General features: G+C 37.5%; 1 protein-coding gene across 2 annotated transcripts in view; it reads right to left on the bottom strand.

Annotated features, from left to right (window-relative positions):
* LOC150098040 (uncharacterized) overlaps positions 1-22,664 on the bottom strand; it is a 120,552-nt gene that overhangs the window by 25,315 nt on the left and 72,573 nt on the right. For both annotated transcript variants that reach the window (XM_090406460.1, XM_090406461.1), the window contains one exon: positions 659-728. In XM_090406460.1, the coding sequence (XP_090262586.1) occupies positions 659-728 (70 nt within the window). The remainder of the gene's footprint in view (positions 1-658; positions 729-22,664) is intronic.

Raw genomic sequence — 22,664 nt, 5'->3', positions numbered from 1 at the left:
TTTCATTCCTAAACTCTCCAGCCTATCCCGACACTTCTCACATACGTCGACATTTTCGTTCTTCTCATTTAACCAGATCGAACACAGATCCTTCACATTCTTCGGCGCATACATGTAGCAGTTTCCGCAATGCATCCATTGCAAAAAATCTAACGCTGAGCCAGCCTTTTGTGTAGAAGTCCTGCACGCCGCTGACTTACGTTTTTTGTTGGACGCCATCTTTACACGTTGAAATAGTGAAACAAACGGTGAAAATACAATACATACGTCGACATTTTCGTTCTTCTCGTTTAACCAGACCGACCACAGATCCTTCACATTCTTCGGCACATACATGTAGCAGTTTCCGCAATGCATCCATTGCAAAAAATCTAATGCTGAGCCAGCCTTTTGTGTAGAAGTCCTGCACGCCGCTGACTTACGTTTCTTGTTGGACGCCATCTTTACACGTTGAAATAGTGAAACAAACGGCAGTGAAAACACAATATATACAACACAGTTCCAAACAATAACACCACTGAAGGACACTAGTATCTAACCGAAGCACAACTGCAGCACAATTTGAGACAAAAAGCCACACTATATTTAAATTTAAAAACACATTTTCTAGACTAGCTAAACACGACCGTCACATTTACCAAGGACAATCAATACATACCTTATCACACACATGCTTGTAGATAAGTCCATCAGCACCAATGTGAAATATAGAAAATCCATCTATATATCTATAAGAAATTAAAGATGAAATATTAGTTTCCCATTTACACCACTGTATGTCAGAGCAGTACTCTATTTCAAATCCAGAAATACTTGCAAAGCAGATTTTTATTCTCACCAACTATAAATTTTTAAATAAGTAATTGCAATATGAAATTATAATATGTAAGTGCAAATGCAACAGATCCAATACAAGAGGACATTTCAGTTAACGATGTAACTATTCTGCCTCCGATTGGTGACAGTGATCATGCGGTACTCACTTGGGAAGTGACTAAGTTAATGAATGTTCAATTCAGAAAAGGTTACATGCTGAACTATAAAGCAGGAAATTATGACCAACTGAGGAGTATACTAAGTTCAGTGGAACGGGATTGGTTGATGGATGGCAAGAATATCGGCAGTGCATGGGAAGCGTTTAAAAAATATTTAAATGATGCAATATTGGAGTGTGTACAGAGAGTTCGAAGAATAAACAGGGTAGGAGTCAAATGGATGTGTAATCTTATTAAGCAAGACACTCGTAAGAAAAGGATGATGTAGTAGGAATACCATGTGCATAAGGATGATGTGCATTATGAAAATTATAAGCAGAAGGCCAGAACAATCACAACTGTTGTACGGAAAGCAAAATCTGAGTATGAAAAGAAACTGACTCTGCATGCTAAAAACAACCCACAAGAATTCTATTGATATGCTTTAAGTAAAAGAAAGAATAAATATGAAAGAATATTTCTAAGAGGATTACAGATGCAGAAGAGGTTGTTCAACTAATGAGTACCTATTTTGTTAAAAGCTATCAACCTATGCGACATTGAGCTCACTGCCACCTCTTCACTGGATAAAGAAACTCATATATATGAGGATGAGGTATTAGAGCTGTTGCAAAAGCTGAATAAGAATTCAGCAATAGGGACTGATGGGATATCTGCTGATATAGGAGTGTTCAGCTGAGCTGGCTATTCCTTTGAGCAGGCTGTTTAATATAAGTCTCAGAACAGGGAAGATTCCATAGGAATGGAAAGAATGTATGGTAATTCCATTGCACAAGGATGGTGCAAAGACCAATGTATCTAACTATCGATCAATTAGTATCTCAGGAGTGGTGGTGAAGATTTTGGAAAAATTGGTTAGGGCTCGCATTCAGAAATGGGTTGACAGTGAATCTCTACTTTGCAATGTGCAACATGGGTTTACTTAAGGGAAGGTCATGTTTTAGCAACTTACTCACATTCTATAACAATGTTATAGAATGTGAGTAAGTTGCTAAAACACTGAACTAGACAAGGGGAATGGATACTCCATGATACTTTTGGATTTTGCTAAGGCTTCTGACAGAATATAGCATGGTAGACTGTTGTATAAATTGGAGAATATGGGTTTGGATTACAGAATATTGCATGGATATGAGGATGACTGACTGACTGACAAATATAAAAAAGTGGTATATGGGGGATGTGAGTCTGCAAGATTTATGGCAGACACTCCTCCCTGGATTCGAGTATACTGACCTTATTAGACAGGATCAATGCCCTGCCCACTCAAGCCTGCACAGCTCGATAGAGTAGCGATGACTCAAACTGTAGGGCTGGCTGCCACTACAGTGAGACATTGTCTCACATAGCCCAGTGTTGCTTCTGCACCCATGGGGTCCGCATGCAAAGGCATGATGCCATGGTCCCCATTCTGAACAACTGCTTTAAGAACAAAAGTTGGGTGACCATGGTAGAACCACATTATAGGACAGGTGTGTAGAGGCTTAAGTGCTGTGAGGACATCATGTTGGAGGCTTAATGGATTTTTTTACAACACTCAAAAAGAATTAAAATAGAATTTAATACTTCCTATATTTCGTCCTAGTCACTAGGACATCTACGGGGATTACAAAAACAATTAATGTAACATATACACAAATAACAAACAATACTAAGCCCAACCACGTGGGTGACACTAAAGTCCTATCTAGGTAGAGCGCCCTCTAAGAGCAGTAGTAGGTGGCCTGGAATGTAAGGTGGGAACGCTGGTGATGAGTGTTCCCAAATCTTCGGAAGCTTAATGCAACCGTATTTATTGAGATTTGGTTGGTTTTGAGAGCTGCTGCTGCTTCTAAGAAAAGTCTCTCTTTCTTGAATTTGATGTGGTGGAGCATGGTAGTTTTCTTCCATGATAACCCTATGGGTGGTGTCCAAAACATGGTCAGCCAAGCCTGAATAACCATAGTTGTGTTTACAGATGTAAGACTTGTGTTCCTCCAGGCAGATGGATACTGATCTGCCTGTCTGTCCAAAGTATGCCAGCTTACAGGAACAGGGTACTTTGTAAACTCCAGGCAGAGAGAGAGGAGGGAGCTGATCTTTCGTAGAACGGATAAGGGTAGCAAGTTTGCGGTGGGACTTATATGCTGTGTGTAGGTTGTACTGTTTTAGTATCTTGGCGATTTTTTCGGATGTGCCACGGATGTAGGGTATGGTGATGGCATTTTTAAAATCTTGTTGACGAGAAGGACGGGGAATGGGGGAGGAGTTGATTATTTTTTTGATACTGTGATCACTGTAGCCATTGGAGAGGAAAGTGCTGTGTATGTGGTTAAGCTCAGTAGTGAGGGCGGTTCCACTGGAACAAAGATTGTGGGCTCTCTTGGTAAGAGTTTTAATAATGCCATATTGTTGAGAGGGGTGGTGGTGGGAGAGTTTGTGAATGTATCTGCCTGTGTGTGTGTGTGGGTTTTCTGTATACGGTGAAGGTAAGTGTATCATTAGGCAGGCGTGTGACTAAGGTGTCTAGGAAGGGTAAACAATTGTTCTTTTCCTTTTCCATAGTGAACTGGATTCTTGGATGTAGACTATTGAGATGACTGAGGAAGGAGTCTAACGTGTCTGGGCCATGAGGCCAAATAGAGAACACATCATCTACATATCTTAGCCAGATAGAAGGTTTGAGTGGGGCTGAGTGTATGGCTCGTTTTTCGAAATCTTCCATATAGAAATTGGCAAGGGGGGGTGAGAGGGGGGAACCCGTGGCAGTTCCCTCTATCTGCTTGTAGATTTTGTTGTTCCAAGAGAAATACCCAGAGTTAATGGCAAAGGAAAAGAGATCTATGATGTCAGAGAGGAAAAACGTTTTCTAAGAGAGATAAGGTGTCAATTAAGGGAATATTGGTAAACAAAGAGGAGATATCAAAGCTTACCAATATGTCTGTCTTATTCAAGGTTAAATTTTCTGTGAGGACTTTAAAGTGAGTCGAGTTTTTTATATAGGAAGGGGACCTTCTGGTGAGGGGGATCAGAGAGTTGGCCAGCTGTTTAGATAGTCTATAGCAAAATGAACATTATCCTCTGCGATCGCGCTACCTACATCGCGCTAGAACACGACCCCAAAAAAACACAAGTTAAGAAACTAAAAATCTTACTCAAAAAAGTATCTTCCTGGCCCCCTGACGTCACGAAAAAACTTAAACCTTTCCGCTCCCATCCCTCCCGAATATACGGTTTACCAAAAATCCACAAACCCAATTCCCCACTCAGGCCTATAGTAGATGCCACCAATGCACCTTGCTATAGACTATCTAAACAGCTGTCCAACTCTCTGATCCCCCTCACCGGAAGGTCCCCTTCCCATATAAAAAACTCGACCCACTTTAAAGCCCTCACAGAAAATTTAACCTTGAATAAGACAGACATATTGGTAAGCTTTGATATCTCCTCTTTGTTTACCAATATTCCATTAATTGACACCTTATCTCTCTTAAAAACGTTTTTTTCCCTCTGACATCTTAGATCTCTTTTCCTTTGCCATTAACTCTGGGTATTTCTCTTGGAACAACAAAATCTACAAGCAGATAGAGGGAACTGCCACGGGTTTCCCCCTCTCACCCCCCCTTGCCAATTTCTATATGGAAGATTTCGAAAAACGAGCCATAGACTCAGCCCCACTCAAACCTTCTATCTGGCTAAGATATGTAGATGATGTGTTCTCTATTTGGCCTCATGGCCCAGAAACGTTAGACTCCTTCCTCAGTCATCTCAATAGTCTACATCCAAGAATCCAGTTCACTATGGAAAAGGAAAAGAACAATTGTTTACCCTTCCTAGACACCTTAGTCACACGCCTGCCTAATGATACATTTACCTTCAGTAAATGTATCATTACATTTACTGAAGGTAAATGTAATGATACATTTACAGAAATGTATCATTAATGTGTGTGTGTGGGTAATTACAGAAATGTAATTACCCACACACACACAGGCAGATACATTCACAAACTCTCCCACCACGATCCCTCTCAACAATATGGCATTATTAAAACTCTTACCAAGAGAGCCCACAATCTTTGTTCCAGTGGAACCGCCCTCACTACTGAGCTTAACCACATACACAGCACTTTCCTCTCCAATGGCTACAGTGATCACAGTATCAAAAAATAATCAACTCCTCCCCCATTCCCCGTCCTTCTCGTCAACAAGATTTTAAAAATGCCATCACCATACTCTACATCCGTGGCATATCCAAAAAAATAGCCAAGATACTAAAACAGTACGACCTACACACAGCATATAAGCCCCACCGCAAACTTGCTACCCTTATCCGTTCTACGAAAGATCAGCTCCCTCCTCTCTCTCTCTGCCTGAAGTTTACAAAGTACCCTGTTCCTGTAAGCTGGCGTACTTTGGACAGACAGGCAGATCAGCATCCATCCGTCTAGAGGAACACAAGTCTTACATCTTCAAACACAACTATGGCCATTCAGGCTTGGCTGACCATGTTTTGGACACCACCCACAGGGTATCATGGAAGAAAACTACCATGCTCCACCACATCAAATTCAAGAAAGAGAGACTTTTCTTAGAAGCAGCAGCAGCTCTCAAAACCAACCAAATCTCAATAAATACGGTTGCATTAAGCTTCCGAAGATTTGGGAACACTCATCACCAGCGTTCCCACCTTACATTCCAGGCCACCTACTACTGCTCTTAGAGGGCGCTCTACCTAGATAGGACTTTAGTGTCACCCACGTGGTTGGGCTTAGTATTGTTTGTTATTTGTGTATATGTTACATTAATTGTTTTTGTAATCCCTGTAGATGTCCTAGTGACTAGGACGAAATATAGGAAGTATTAAATTCTATTTTAATTCTTTTTGAGTGTTGTAAAAAATCCATTAAGCCTCCAACATGAGGTCACATTATAGGACCTCTGCAGGTTTGTATAAGCCAGACTTAGTGATTAAAAGAGATGTGACATTGGGGTTGTTAGTGCCCAGGTGGTGGGAACAGGGCGCCCACTAGCCTATAGCCATAATAATAAAGTAACTATTATAAAAATAACCAAGATCTAGTTAGTAAGATACAGGAGGAATATGGGACAACCCTGAGGTTTACCAGCACCACCATCTCTTTACATGGCGAATGGAGCGCAGATAGTTATATGGACTTAAAACAGCTTGGGCTTAAGAAGAAGGATATAAAAGTTCTTTCCTTGAGGGCCCTACAGGGCACACTGGTGGCATGGCATGGCATTGCCACCAGAGAACTACAATGATAACTAGAACAGGCATAGGGTAAAACAATTGTAAAGGCTTAGGCCTATATATCAAGTCTAGACGAGATGTCTGGACGTGATGTAAGGGTAGTACTGCCCATAACCAGTACAAAGATTAATAAAATAAAAATAATAATAATAATAAAAAAAAAAACACTGATGCACCACAAGGATCAGTGCTTGGTCCACTATTATTCAATCTATACATTAATGATATTGGGAAGGATTTGACAAACAACATACAGCTATTTGCTGATGATGCAAAGATAGGTAGAGTAATCAGGAATGCTGCTGATATGCAGTACTTGCAGAATGATTTGAATAGGCTGGAATTGTGGGCATGGGAAAATGGATATCAGTTCAATGTCAGTAAATGTAAAGTCATTCACTTTGGCATGATTAGATATCCAATGTTATATTATATTGGTGGGATTATACTTGGAAGAAATTGATGAGGCTAGGGATCTTGGAGTGTTAGCAGATAGGAAGTTGAAGTTCAGGGGCCATGTAGCAAAGACTGCAAATACAACTCAAAAGATAATTGCAATGCTGAAACAATGCAATCTTCACATGTAAAGATAAGGATGTCAATTTGCCTCTTTACAAGGCCTTGATAAGAACTCATTTGGACTACTGTGCACAGATCTGGTCTCCTGGTTTCCATTGTTATTCTGATGTATATTGGAGATTGCAAAGAAGAGTGTTAAAAATTATATCAGGTTATGGAATATTGATCATGAAGACAGGTTGAGAATTTGTAGACTGCGGACACTACCAAACAGGAGAAAGTGTGATGATATGATTGAGATTTACAAACTTCTGAAAAGGGTTGTACAGGATTTCAATTGATAGAATTTTTTGGAGGGTGAAGAAAATCAACCCCACTCTCCAAATTTTTTTGGAGGGTGGGGAAGGGACAAGAGGGCATTCTTGGAAGCTGAGAATGAATGCCACTAAGAAAGTGGCGAAGGCTAAATTTTTCTCTCATAGAGTGTTGCATGATTGGAATGGATTGCCATTCGATATTGTGAGTGCAAGCAGCATCAATGAATTCAAGAATAAGTATGATAGCTGGTGCATGTAGTATGTGACTTACCTTGATGAGTCCATAACTCCCTGGAGGTCTCTCTTAATAATAATAATCAGAACCAGCTAACGCCTTTTTATTCCCACACAGGGAGTAGTTGAGGCCTTTTTAGCCATATCTAAGTGAATGGGCAGTTCAATCTCCACTGGTAGCCAATCAGAGATAGTTGGCTCAAGGCTATCACTAATGAAGGGGCACACAGTGAAGAGATGGCTAACAAGTGCCATCCATCTCGTGGTTTCGAATCCTAACACAATATTTTTAATGTCTGAAAATAGCATGGGTTCTAAGGTTAATTTTCTTGAGTTTATACAATGGGGAAAAAAAAAAAAAAAAAAAAAACACGCATTTCTGGAAGAAAAAAACCTGCTTGCCTATGCCAGAGATCGATTAACTCAGGAACTAGTCAAAGAAGACTTAGAAATAGTTTCTCTAGTCAGAGACTAAAATCAAACTCGTGACGCTCTTTCTTAGGATGGTTTAGCAGTGAGGAATGTAAACACCACTTCCATTGAGCTACACAGGCCAGTAATAATAATAAGAAGACAAAATTTACCATATCAGATGATACAAAATACAAGAGAAAATTTACATTATAGGATGATTCAAATTACAAGGCAAGATTTACAACAATAAACATAAACACATGATGTGCATAACAAGGGCGACAGTCATACTAGTTTACTAGAAAAATACATATGCATTGAGGGCAGGAACACAATATAACAGATATTTATTTGTCTATATATCTAAGACTATTAAATATGAAAGTTATTTAATGCACAGTTATTAGATTACATAAATAACATATATAATTATTAGTTGAATAAATTATGAGATTAGGTATAATTTTTTTTAGGCACCCGATTATTGTATGCTAATACTCTTATTTTGTGTTTGAAATACACTTCAACATCATTTAATATGATGATATAGTTCCTCAATTTTTTTTAAACATGTAATTAGAAAAGACAGACTTTATTTCATCAGGCAATTTATTACAGTTGTTACTGGCTATATGTTGAAAACATTAGTAAAATCTCTCTGTTGGCTTTTGGTATGACCAGCAAACTTTTATATTTCATGGAGAAGATTATAATTCACATTATTTATATATATGTGGGGGGGGGGGAGATTTAGTGTTGTTCCTGATATATAACAAACAAGAGTACAAGCAAATTTTCCATAATGGTAACATATCAAGGGTGTTATACAGTTCTTTGGTGGAGTATGATGCAGATAAGATGTGAGCATTGCTCTTATTGTTCTGTTTTGGATTCTTATTAGTGGATGTAGGTTATTGTAATAATCTCCACCCCAATAAGTGATACCATACTGAAGTGAGGAATTTAACCATGAGTAGAATAGGCAGCTCAGGAATTCTATGCCAACATTTTTTTTTAAATAACACATTCTGTTGATGACATATCTTATTTCATTTGCCAAAAATGTAACATGGGAATTACAATTTAAGTTGATGTCGATATACAGACCTAAGTATTTTATCAAAAAAAGTTTTATTATTATTAATTCACAATGACAAACTTGCTTGATATCACAATTTTAAGTCATTTTGGTGATAGAATAGTGTCATCAGCAAAGGACAGTAATTTTCCAAATAAGTTGCAACCACAGAAATCATTAACACTGATTAAAAAAAAAAAAAAAAAAAAAAAAAAAGTCCTCTAATTCTATTTGTTATAGCATGCCATATTTTATACTTCATATTTCACTATTATGTTTGCCAATGTTAACTGACAAACATAATAGTGAAATATGAAATACCATATATATATATATATATATATATATATATATCATCATCATCATCAAATTCCTACCATGTACCCTCAAGGGGTGTACAGGATATGATAGTAATACATGAAAAATTTACATCATTACTAACTTCCTATCTACAAAAAAAAAAAAAAAAAAATCAGCTAACGCCTTTTATTCCCTTATAGGGAGTAGGCGAGCCTTTATACCTTATCTAGCTTTTGGAGACTGAGTGGGCAGTTCAATCTCTACCTGCAGCCAATCAGAGATAGCTGGCCCATGTCTATCACTAATTATAGCAACCATCAGTAAAGAGGCTGGCAAACAAGTGCTGCCATCTCTTGGTACCTAACTCTAACAAGATATGTTACTGTCTGAAAATATTGTGGGCACTACGGTCAATTTTCTTGAATTTATGGGATAAAAAAAACCCGAGTTTCCAGGAGGAAAAACCCACTTGCCCATGCCAGAGATCGACTAACTCAGGAATGGGTCAAAGAAAGGCTTAGAAAAAGTTCCTCCAGTCGGCAACTAGACTTGAACTTAAGTCTGACTTCAAGCAACCAAGCGCAGAGGACACGAGCACCACTTCCACTGAGCTACACAGACCTCTCCCTATCTACTATATTTTCCTCCAAATGAGTCTGTTACTTGTCAAGACTCCAACATTATCAGATCTTATATTTCTATCGTCTAAGGCACTTTGTACAGTATCAATCCACCTATATCTTGGTCTTCCTCTGGGTTGTTTTCCTGCCAACCTGACAGAGAACACTTGTTTTGCTAATCTTTCCTTGCCCATTCTGTTTAAGTGACCATACCACCTGAGATTAGCTCTGCTAATGCATTCCTGGATGCTGACAATGTCAAGTTCTTTCCTAATATCCTCATTTTTAATATGATGCCATTGATGCCATCTGTTCATGGCTCTAATCTTTCTCAGGACTCTGATATCTGTTGTCTCTAGTCTTTGGTCAAGTGTTTTACTTCTGACCCAGCTCTCAGATCCATAAGTTAAAACTGGTTTGAACAATGTCTTATATATATATATATATATATACACACACACACACACTTTTTTTTTTTTTAACAGCATACAGTCAAATGCTTTGGGGATATGAAGAAAAATAGCTATGATACACTTACCACTGTTTATCCCATTGTGTATTAACTCCATGAAATCCAACATAGATTTCATGGAGTTAATTGGGTTGTATTTAAAACCAGGCTAAATTGGGTGAATACAAAGATATAGTGTTCAGATGGTTTTTCAATCATTTTTTAATTAAAATTTCCATGACATAAAAGAATGTCAACAGCAGATATAGCTCTCCACCTTTATTAAAGCAACCTTTAAGTGTTTGATATTTCCATTTTCAATTGTTTTAATTATGATATTTGTTAAAAACTTTAACTCATATTTAGTTATAATTTATAATTTTGATGTTAATTTGATCATCTCATCTTTTTCTCTTTTTTTCAAGTTGTTTAATATGATCTTTACTTCTTCCTCATTGATGGTACATAGGTGCAGGAAATTTCTTACTCAAGACAGATCATTCATGTAAGTTAGTCAGTTCACAAGATCAAAGTCACAACTACCATAACTGGCAAATTGGTGATACATTTCATTAACGACTCATTATGAAGTCACTGTCATTTAGGAATGTACATGTAGGCTTTTCATATTCAATTACAGAACCAGTTTCCATTCTCTACTCATGTAATTCCATTTATTCATAGTGGAAGATTTCTTTTGCACATTTTACCTTTTCCTTTAAAGATTGCGCTTATAAGGATGAAAAACTTTCATCCTTATAAGCGCAACCTTATTTCATCCTTATTAGAACACCTTTAGTAACAGCAGTGGTACACATGTTGCTCAGCTAAATCCTTATTTTTAGTAAATGTTGGTGATTATTGTTAAATATAATCAGTGTTATTTATTTTTGACTGTGTTGTTTAGTCATGATTAGCATTATGAGATATTATTTCAAAGGTGTTCTACGTTATTCCATGCATATGAGAAAAATGGAGGCCAACACATCAATGCTGAATGATATTAATATGCGAGATGTAGTGTGTGTGTGTGTGTGTGTGTGTGTGTGTGTGTGTGTGTGTGTGTGTGTGTGTGTGTGTGTGTAATGTATTCGTTGCTGAGAATGGAGAAAACATTTGTCAGAAATGTCTCGTGAGCAAATGCAATAAATGCAAATCATGTCGGGAACGGAAGAATGAAGTGACTGATATTAAGGATATAAGGCAGGTTTCTGAAAGTGTTATGGAGAATGTGGCAGAAGCAGTGAATAATAGTGCACAAAATACAAATGAGAGTTTGAAGGAAGTTTTAAGTGGATGAAAGTAATGTGGAAGATGAGATGCCAGTGCAGAAAAAAATTGCATGCTTATGCTGACTCCTTCACAAGACAAAACATCAGCTTGATCAAACAGAGTAATGATTGGCATGTGGTACAGAAGGGAGAATGAAAGAAAGGGTGAATGGGAAAAGCATAAAAATTGAGAACCAGGTAGGAAAAGAGAAAGTATTGTATGAGGATTTGATGATAAGAGGTATATGATAAGAAGCGACAAAAGCATGTTTTCCAGGTGCAAAGATAAAGGATGTTAGTGAAGGTGTAAGTTTGCAGAAGAAAGAAGTGGACAAGTTAATTGTTTTGGCAGGCACAAATGATTTGAAAGGTGCAAGGAGAGAGGATATGAAAGAGTTGTTGGAGGGTGAAAAATTAATAGTAAGACAGTAAAAGTTGTCTGTTGCCTTGATAGGATAGGACAAAATTGAAAAGGGAAAGGCAATGACCGTGCAGGAGGAATGGTGTGTAGTTTATAAATATGTGGAGTGAGTCTGATGAATGAAAGAGCCTGTATATGCCTGATGGACTGCACTTGAATGTTTTGGAGCTAGATGCTCAGAGAAAATGTTGTTCAGTGAGTTTGAAAGTGCAAAATCAGAGAAACTACAGGCATTACTTGGAGCAATCAAGCATGTATCTAGCTGATCAGGTGACAAATGAGTGTGAATGCAGGAATGACTGATGAAATAGTCACTTCTGGAATAGATGAGAATGAGTGCATGGAATGATTGTGAGGAAATACCCGCCTCTGGGATAGATAAGTATGAGTGCAGGAATCTATTAAGAGCTGGGTACAGTTTCCCAGATTTCAAATATCTGAATGGACAGGTAATGACATTATGTAAGGGTAGCTGTGGGCCCAAGGGGATGTTGAAATGCATGTGTACAAATGCCTGAAGTATCAGAAATAAAGGAGAGGATTTTTTGGCACTGGTCAGCTTGACCTGGCTAAAAATTATTAGCATCAGTGAGAACGGGTTATCAGAGAATGATGTAGTTACAGATAGAGAATGTAAACAATACTGTATTTTCAGAGAAGATAGAGGAAATAGAGGAGGAGGAGGGGTATTATTAATGATAGTTGAATAAATTCAACCAATAAAAATAGAAGTTAAGGAAGATTAATATCTGAGGGAAATGGTTCATTTGAAGCTGTCTAGTGTGAGATAGAATCCAACAGGACAAATATATTGTTGGTTGCTTATATAGATCTATGAATCCAAAAGCAGATGTGGATGACATGTTGGCAGATTAGCACAATGTGTGCAGCCTGGACAAATATCATAGATGACTTCAGTTATGGGGATACAAATTGGAAGGAGAAAAAGGACATCTAGCAAAATGGAAATGGAATTTATACAGTTACTAAGGGATAATTACTTGAAACAGCCTTTGATGGAGAGGAATATAAGTTTTCTGGATCTGTTAATAGCATCAGAAGATCTATCTAACAGTACCTCCAATTGGGGAAGTGCCCATGCGGTCTTGTCCTGAGTTTGCTAAACATGTGGAATTTTCAGTCAAGAAAGGGTTTATGTGGAACTACAAAGCGATTATGGCACTTATGACAAACATAGGAGGCAACTTGGAGCAGTGCCATGGCATAAGAAACTAGATGGAATGAATGTTATTAATGCATAGGATGAGGTCAAGGATTGTTTGAGTGAGGCAGTATCAGAATCCATGCATACCTAGGGCCAGGAGGATAAACTAAGTAGGAATTAAGTTCATGATTCCTTTCTTTTAAGCTTACATGGTGATCTCAATGCATTTTTTGAAAATTATGGAGACAACTACTGTGTTTAAATAAAAGCTTTAGTTTAATATAACTAAAATCTACATTCGACCTTTATGTCAAGGTCATCTTCTGGAGCATACAACTATACACAGAAAACAAGCTACACTACAATTAAACTGGTTTGTTAAACATACTGACCAACTGCTAAAACAATAGTTGGCCTGATCTCTGGTGAAAAAAAAAAAAAAATTTATACATCAATGCTAGAGTCCTATTGTTAGTGTTATCTGTTGGTTGTAGAAATGCATTGGGTGCAACAACAACAAGCATCTATCTATATACATATATTAACATCATGATTATACTTGTTGTACATTCCAGCCAGTTGGTATGGAATGGTTTCTAATACTAGATGAAGATTGGTTAGAGTCCTGACTTATGCTAGATCTTATGTATTAGGTAGGCTGAATATGTGCCATCCAGATCCTTGGAATTTTCATGCCATCTTTGTTGTTGATATTTGGGTGGTTTATCAGAATTTCGCAGGCTTCCTTAAATTTCCTTTTATACCAGATTTTTGTGTGGTGTAAAGAGGGGGTGCTTTTCCAGTTGATTTGGTGTAAGGTGTTGAGCACGTGGTCTGAAATGCCTGCTTCACCATAATAGTTATATTTAATGTGTTCTTTCTTGCGTATGGGGATTGTCTGTCCTGTTTCACCGATGTACGGTAAGTTACAGGTGCAGTGGATGCAATAGACTCCAGGATATGCTAATGGGAGGAGAGGATCCTTAGAGGAGTTGAATATGTTAAGTTTGGTGGGTGGCATTGAGATTATGGTGTTGTAGGATTCTGTTGATTTTTTCTGATAACCCTTTAATGTATGGGATGGCTATGGTTTTACTGTAATCCAGATTCGTTTTTGTTGTTTTTTATGGAGTATTTTATTAATAGTATTTTTGTTATAGCCATTATTTATGAATATGTTGCTGATGATTTTTAGTTCTCATTTCAGGGATTGTTGGTTAGAGCAAATTGTTCTAACTCTGTTTTTAAGGGTGTTAATGACCCCATATTTTTGTAATGGGTGGTGGTATGTTGTGTGTCGGTTTTCAGTAGACAGTGAAGGATAGACTGCCTGAAGGAAGACGTGTGACTAGTGTGTCTAGGAACAGGAGCGAATTTTGATTTTCGATTTCGATGGTAAATTGTATGCATTCATGTTGTTTGTTTAGGTGGCTAAGGAATGAGTTTAGTGTTTGTCGACCGTGCGGCCAGATCAGGAACACGTCATCAATGTATATAAGCCAGACTGTCGGTCTTAGCATGGCGGAATCAAGAGCCATTTGCTCAAAGGTTTCCATGTAAAATTTAGCAATTGGGGGGGGGGGGGATAGTGGTGAGCCCATGGCTGTACCTCTTTTTATAGGTAAAATTTGTTTTCCCACACTAAGTAACTGGGCTGTAGTACTTGGGCAAAGAGGGCCATAATGTTGGGCAGAAATTTGTTCTGTAGTAGGAGGATTGCGTCAGTGATGGAGACATTAGTGAAAAGGGCAGAAATGTCGAAACTGACTAATAAGTCCTCTTTGTCAAGTGTTATGTTTTTAATTTTGTTTATAAAGTGCTGTGTGTTTTTTATGTGGGGGGGGGGGGGGGGATGATCTACCAACTCCTTAAGTGTTGCCGCTAATTTCTTGGCTAAGTGGTAATTGGGACTGTCTATTCCTTCCACGATTGGTCGCAGAGGCACATTTTGTTTGTGTATTTTTGGGGCCCCATATATTCTGGGGGGGGGGGGGGTTGAGTTTTTTTAACTGTGTCTGGTGGCCAAGAAGTGACGGACTTGAGTAGTTTCTCTGTTTTATCCTTCTTGTTGGGGTTATAATTTACCAGCTTATATGTATTGTTATCAGCTACTAGTTGATTCATCTGAAGTACGTATGTTGACCTGTCAAGGATGACAGTGAAATTGCCTTTATCCGATTTTTATTATTATGTTTTGTTTGGCTTTTAATGACTTAATTGCTGCTAGTTCTGTTTTTGTGAGATTGTTCTGTGTGGTTTTCTTAGTGTTCACTGAACACTAAGAAAACCATACAGAACAATCTCATGGTTTTCTTAGAACGCACAACACTTTATACACAAAATTAAAAACATAACACTTGACAAAGACAACTTATTAGTCAGTTTCGACATTTCTGCCCTTTTCACTAATGTCCCCCATCAATGACACAATTCTCTTACTACAGAACAAATTTCCGCCCGACATTACGGCCCTCTTTGCCCACGTACTACTGTCCGGTTACTTCATGTGGCAAAACAAATTTTACCTACAAAAAGAAGGTACAGCCATGGGCTCACCACTAAACCCCCCCCCCCCCCCAATCGCTAACTTCTATGGAAACCTTTGAGCAAAGGGGGCTCTTGATTCTGCTACGCTAAGACCGACAGTCTGGCTTAGATACATTGATGACGTGTTCGCGATCTGGTCATATGGGCGACAAATGCTAAACACATTCCTTAGTCACCTGAACAAACAACACGAACGCATACAATTTACCATCGAATTCGAAAATCAAAATTCGCTCCCGTTCCTAGACACACTAGTCACATGTCTTCTTTCAGGCAGTCTATCCTTCACGGTCTACCGAAAACCGACACACACACACACACTGGCCAATACATACATGCTAATTCATACCACCACCCATCACAAAAATATTGAGTCATTAACACCCTTAAAAACAGAGCTACAACAATTTGCTCTAATAACCAACACGCCCTGAAATGAGAACTAAAAATCATCAGCAACACATTCATAAATAATGGCTATAACAAAAATACTATTAATAAAATACTCCATAAAACAACAACAAAAATGAATCTAGATTACAGCAAAACCATAGCCATCCCATACATTAAAGGGTTATCAGAAAAAATCAACAGAATCCTACAACACTATAACCTCAATGCCACCTTTAAACCACCCACCAAACTTAAAACCATATTCAACTCCTCTAAGGATCCTCTCCTCCCATTAGCACATCCTGGAGTCTATTGCATCTGCTGCACCTGTAAATTACCGTAATTACCGTACATTGGTGAAACAGGACGGACAATCCCCGTACACAAGAAAGAACCATTACACACATTAAATATAACCATTATGGTGAAGCAGGCCTCTCAGACCACGTGCTCAACACTTTACACCAAATCAACTGGAAAAGCACCCCCTCTTTACACCACACAAAAATCTGGTATAAAAGGAAATTTAAGGAAGCCTGCGAAATCCTGATAAACCACCCAAATATCAACAACAAAGATGGCATGAAAATTCCAAGGATCTGGATGGCACACATTCAGCCTACCTAATACATAAGATCCAGCATAAGTCAGGACTCTAACCAATCTTCATCTAGTATTAGAAAGCATTCCATACCAACTGGCTGGAATGTACAAGTATAATCATGATGTTAATATATGTATATAGATAGATGCTTGTTGTTGTTGCGCCCAATGTATTTCTACAACCAACAGATAACACTAACAATAGGACTCTAGCATTGATGTATAAATTTTTTTTTTTTTTTTTTTCACCAGAGATCAGGCCAACTATTGTTGTAGCAGTTGGTCAGTATCTTTAACAAACCAGTTTGATTGTAGTGTAGCTTGTTTTCTGTGTATAGTTGTATGCTCCAGAAGATGACCTTCACATAAAGGTCGAAACATAGAATACAGATTTTAGTTACATTAAACTTAAAGTTATTATTCAAACATGGTAGTTGTCTCCATAATTTTCAAAAATGCATAAGTTCATGATTAGCGACATAAAGCAGGAGCTACAAAAAAAAGCATTGTGGAAAGAATATAAGCAAAAATGTGGTCAGCATGCTCATGATAATTATAAAGCATAAGCAAGAAGAATAACTAGCATAGTCCCCTTCCCTTCACATATTAGGCCTATTGGCCTGTTAACGGCTATTCTTAGCCATTCTAACCGTACCTGTCCCGGGTATAAGTGGCTAGCCCTATGCCTCCTGGTGTGTACTATGTCTGTGTTCACAGGGCAGTTTGCCTGCTTGCGGGAGGAAAAACTTCAGATAAACTGGAGAGAAATAACCCTGCAATCCATGCCCAAGCCCAGCTAACTTCACTATGTCTGAGAAAGATCCTCATGCTCCTCACATCAGCAACGGGAATTGGACCCAGGACACTCCTTTCCCAGGCATATGGTTGCGAAGTGCATAGCTACTCAGTTAACCGAGCAGACAACTAGTATAGTCAGGAAGGCCAAAACAGATTTTGAGAGAAAATTAGCTAAGTGAGACATAGTAAATCCAGAATAGTTTTTTTCACTATGTAGCAAGTAAGAGAAAGAATGATTATGGAAAGATAACCTTACTCAGTATGGATGGTAGGAAACTGACAGAAGCAGAAAAAATAGTTCAGTTACTAAGTGATCACTCTGCAAGGGTATATTATCAAAGTGGTGACTTTGCAGTTACTGATCTGACAGAGGCTGATGTGAGAATTGAGACAAATGAACTGGAAGTACTCAGTATATTGAAAAATATCAATGTGAACACAGTTGACAGTACATAAGCTTGTGTGCTACAAGAATGTAGAAGTGAACTGGCAGTGCCTCTGATGTAGTTGTTTAATCGAAGTATCAGATCTGGCAAGGTTTCAAGGAAGTGGAAAGAGAGTTAGATAGTTCTATTATATAAAGGTAGCTCCAAGACAGAAGTAGCAAATCACAGACCAATTACTATCTCTGGAGTGCTGGTTAAAGTGTATTGTAAAACTTGGTTAAAAGTAAATTCAGGAATGGGTGGTTAAGAATATGAAACTCTATAAGGATCAGAATAGTTTTGTAAATGGGAGGTCCAGTCTCAGTAATTTATTAACATTTTTTTAATAAGGTGACAGGAGAATTGGATAAAGAAATGGCTACACTTACCACTGGACTTTGCAAAGACATTTGACAGAATACCGCATGGAAAATTATTACATAAGTTGGAGCAAATAGGAATGGATATGATGTTAGCGGCATGGATAAGCAGTTGGCTGATAGGCATCAGAGGGTAGTATATGGTGGATTGGAATCAAGGCAAATGAGTATGACTAGTGGAGTGCCTTAGGCTTTGTATTGGGACCACTGCTCTTTAATTTATACATTAATGATATAGCACAAGATGAAGATTTGAGGTGGAATATTCAGTTGTTTGCTGATGATGCAAAACTGGAGAGGGCAATAGTTGATGAAGGTGATGTAGATATCTTACAGGATGATTTAATAAATTCTCCATGTAGGCGAAACGAAAAATCAATGTAATGTTGTAAAATGTATAAAGTGATGCGCTTCAGGATGAAAAGATTACATGCTTTGTATCGTATTGATGGTACCATATTTCAGGAAATCGATGAAGCTAGGGACCTGGAAATGACGGTGGATAGAGATTTGAAAATCTCTAGCCACCGATACATTGCAAGAGTTGGCAAAAGATCTCGGAAGATTACCTGGATGTTGAAGAACACATCAACAAATATAGATAGGGATGTTATTATCCCTCTTTATAAAGCTATGATTCGACCACATGTTGTCTACTGTGCACAGATTTGGTTACCTGCTTTTCTTGGGGGATTGGTAGGTGGCGGAGAGGATTCCAAGATGAGTGACAAAGCATGTGCCATGTCTGTGGAATGTTCTCTATGAGGAAAGGTTGAGGGAGTGTGGGTTGAAGAGTTTAGCTAACAGTTGGAGAAGAAGGGATAAGTTACTAAAGGGATTCTATAAGATTGACACAGAAGAAATTTTTTCAATTTATGTGTGTGGGGGGGAAAACAAGAGGTCACACTTGGAAGCTGTCTAAGAGTATGGTTAGCAAGGGTGTGCGACTAGGTTATTTACCTAAAGAGTAGTGAATAAGTGGAAATGACTGCCAGATGTGGTTGTGAGTGTCCCAGCAGTGAAGAAGTTTAAGAGGATGTATGACAGGTATTGTGTGAATAATAGGTGAATATTGTAAAAATAATCAGCATTTAAAATTATGAATCGATTTACAATTGTTTCTCCATTTTAGTATATTATTAGTTTTGATTTTGTAAAACATATGATCAGCACTTGAGATGTGACCAATATTGATTTGCACATTAAAATGAAATTGTAAAGCATTTGAGATTGATGACCTTATAAAATTCTGAGAGTTGTAATAATTTCAATCTTCTTTGTTGTAATTCACAAATGTTAAGTGTGATATTTGTCATTCTTTGTAAAGACATTCTCTTTATACTAATGATAACATCTCGGCCATTACTTCCTAACTTTTCATTTGCCATTTACAGGAAGTGCACATGCTAACCGAGGAAAAAGATGGATGATTGATAGCTGATAGAGAAAGCATTTGGTTTCTGGGTAATGGAGAAAAACAAGAAGAGAGAGAGAGAGAGACTGGAAGGAATTTTGTTTTTAGGAAGTTTTCAAGAAAATGTGACAGTCGGGAATATATCGAAGATTTCAAAATGTAATCATAGTAAAGTGGATCCTTTAACTGGAAGAGTTGAGACTGTCAACAAGTGATTAAGAAATAAATGAAGATATTTGAGTAGACGTTCAAATTCAACTTTCGAAGAAATGCTATATGGAAGGTATCGTCTTCTGCCTGAAGGATGGGATCTATTTTGTTATTCTATTGGAAAAAGTGACAGAATTAGTAAAATCAGAAACTGTAAAGTGGTTACCCTGATACTTCCATTTATGAAATAGTAAAGAAACTGTTTCTTTCTCGGGTAAAAAATTGGGTGATTTCTGCATCATATTGAACTGCACGAGGTATGATTAATTATACTCCAGTGAAACAGGAGGATGATTGAAAAAATAATGTATGCCAAATAAAAATTTTAAAAAAGGATTCCATGGAAGTAAAGAAGTAGTTCAGTATTTTCAGAAATGGCTTAACAAAGAAACAGACTCTAACGAACTTTTTTTTTGCAGAAATTTGTGAAAACAAAATGTTAGTCTGATAGACATGATTAAATAAATGTGAAACAACATGGTTAATAGAATGACTCAGAGAGTGAATGATATTATTCTTTTAGCATATGGAGATCACTAAAGTGTAGACTTATTTTAGAAGGCCCTGGATCGAATCAGTTTTGTAGTTATTTATACAATTTAAAATGTATATAATGTTTTAGTTTCATTAAATGGATTTTTTATTTGGTCTTGAGTCAATAATTTTTCGGATTCTAAATGCCATTGCACCAATCAGATTGAAGTCTTGTCTATATTTACTAAACACTCAGTGTAAAAACAATCTCTTTACAGAGATATAAATTGTGCAGCTGGCAGATTTTTTTAAAATTGCTGGAACAGCTGATATGATGATAAATAATAATAGTGGTGTGGGCCTCCCACAATGAATATTTTGACCCTAAGGAGTATCCATATAAATAACAATAATAATAATAATATTTTTTAAATTTATCACTGATCCAGAATGTATATATATATCTTTTTTACCATTTTTTGTTTTGTAATATTTAGATATCATTAGCATTGTTGGTCATTTTGATTAATTCATTATATAACTGATATCTATATCTGACTGCAAAATATGCTATATTCAGGCAATGACAATCAAAGAAGAGAAGGAGCAGCCATAGTATTCAACACAAAATACGAGGCTCATCTTCTTGAATGGCAGGCAGTGTCAAGTAGAGTAATTTGGACAAATATGAGAATGGGGAACTGGACAATGAGACTTATTTGTGCATATGGTCCCACAGAAGACTCTACTCAGGTAGAAGTGGAGGAATTTTCTGAGGCTTTAGAGAAAGCTAAGAAAGCTACTGACACAATGAAAATGGAAAAATTGCTCATTGTTGGGGATCTAAATAGCAGAGTAGGAAGTGATTGTCAGACATACGAAAATATTTTGGGAAAATTTCGAGAAAAGAGCAAAGCTAATAATAATGACAAATACCTGTTGGATTTCTGCTCAGGAAATGGACTGGTTATTACTAACACCATGTTCCAACATAAAAATATGCACAAATTCACATGGAGAGAAGAAATAAGAAAAGTCTCATTGACTATGTTATTGTTGATAGTGATGTTTTCTCCCTCGTACAGGACACCAGCGTGTACAGAGGATTTGAAATTGGAAGTGATCACTATTACGTCATGAGCAGAATAAAATTGAATTTCACATTGAAAAGAATAACATGTAAGAAATTTTCAAAGCAAATAAAAGTTGAGCAGCTCTCAGATGTGAGCTGTAGACTAAAATGCACAACGATTATTGAAGAAAAAATGAAAGAGTTTGAGAACAAGAACCAAACCTTAGAGATTCAGTGGCAAACCTTGAAAAAAAACCCTGATTGATTCAGCCAAAGAGGCATGTGGTGAGGTTGTCTGCAAGTATAGAAAAATCAGAACTCCATGGTGGACATAGGAAGATAAAAAGGCAATGAAGGAAAAGAAGAAAGCATATCAAAAGTTCCCGGCAAATAAATCAGCTTGTGCTCTTAGAGAATACAGAGACAAATGTAAGAAAGCTAAATGCTATGTAAAACTAGCTAAACAAAAGTCATGGGAGGACTTTGGCAAGAACAGAGAAAATAAATATCAAGAAGGTGATAAGATATTCTGGAGGTTGTTGAAGAAGCTTAGAAATGGAGGAAAGAGTGATGTAAAAGGAGCCTAGAGATGATAAAGGTGACATGAAAACGGGAGAAAAAGATGTCATTGAAGTGTGGAGTAATTACTTCGAAAAATTGCTAAATGAAACAAGCAGTGATGGCACAGTGGTAAAAAACACTCAACAGGCATATGGTCAGGAATACATATCCATACTTGAAGTAGAAAAAGCCATCAAAGGCTTGAAATGTGGAAAGGCAGCAGGAGTAGATGACATTCAACCAGAAATACTGAGGTATGGTGGTATAAAAGTCTTACAGTGGCTGCACTGCATAGTTCAGAAGGCCTGGACAGAGGGATGAATTCCTGATGATTGGAGTAGAGCTCTAATAGTACCCATACATAAAAAGGGAAATAAAACTGAATGTGAGAATTACAGAGACAAAGATTTCCCTAATGAGTGTTCTGGGCAAGATTTATGCCAGTATACTTGAGAAACGGTTGAGAAAGGGAAGCTTGGTGAAGAACAAGCTGGATTCAGGCCAAATAGAGTCTCTCAGGATTAGAGTTTCACTTTACAACAAATAGTTGAGAAATGGTGGGAATATAACAAAGATCTATTAAGTTTTGTAGATCTGGAAAAGGCATATGACAAGGTGCCAAGAGAGAAATTATTCAAAATACTACAGTTGTATGGTGTCAGTGGGACATTATATCAAGCAATACTCAGTCTTTCAGTTGAAAGTCAGCAGTTAGAATTGAAGGAAGTATAGGAAGACGGTTTAATGTT

The sequence above is a fragment of the Typopeltis vanoorti genome, chromosome 16, assembly GCF_054136105.1.
Source record: "Typopeltis vanoorti isolate ZY-2024b chromosome 16, IOZ_Tvanoo_1.0, whole genome shotgun sequence".
Taxonomy (NCBI): domain Eukaryota; kingdom Metazoa; phylum Arthropoda; class Arachnida; order Uropygi; family Thelyphonidae; genus Typopeltis; species Typopeltis vanoorti.
Note: the sequence above shows the minus strand (reverse complement) of the source record. Positions and strands in the feature narration are given on the sequence as shown.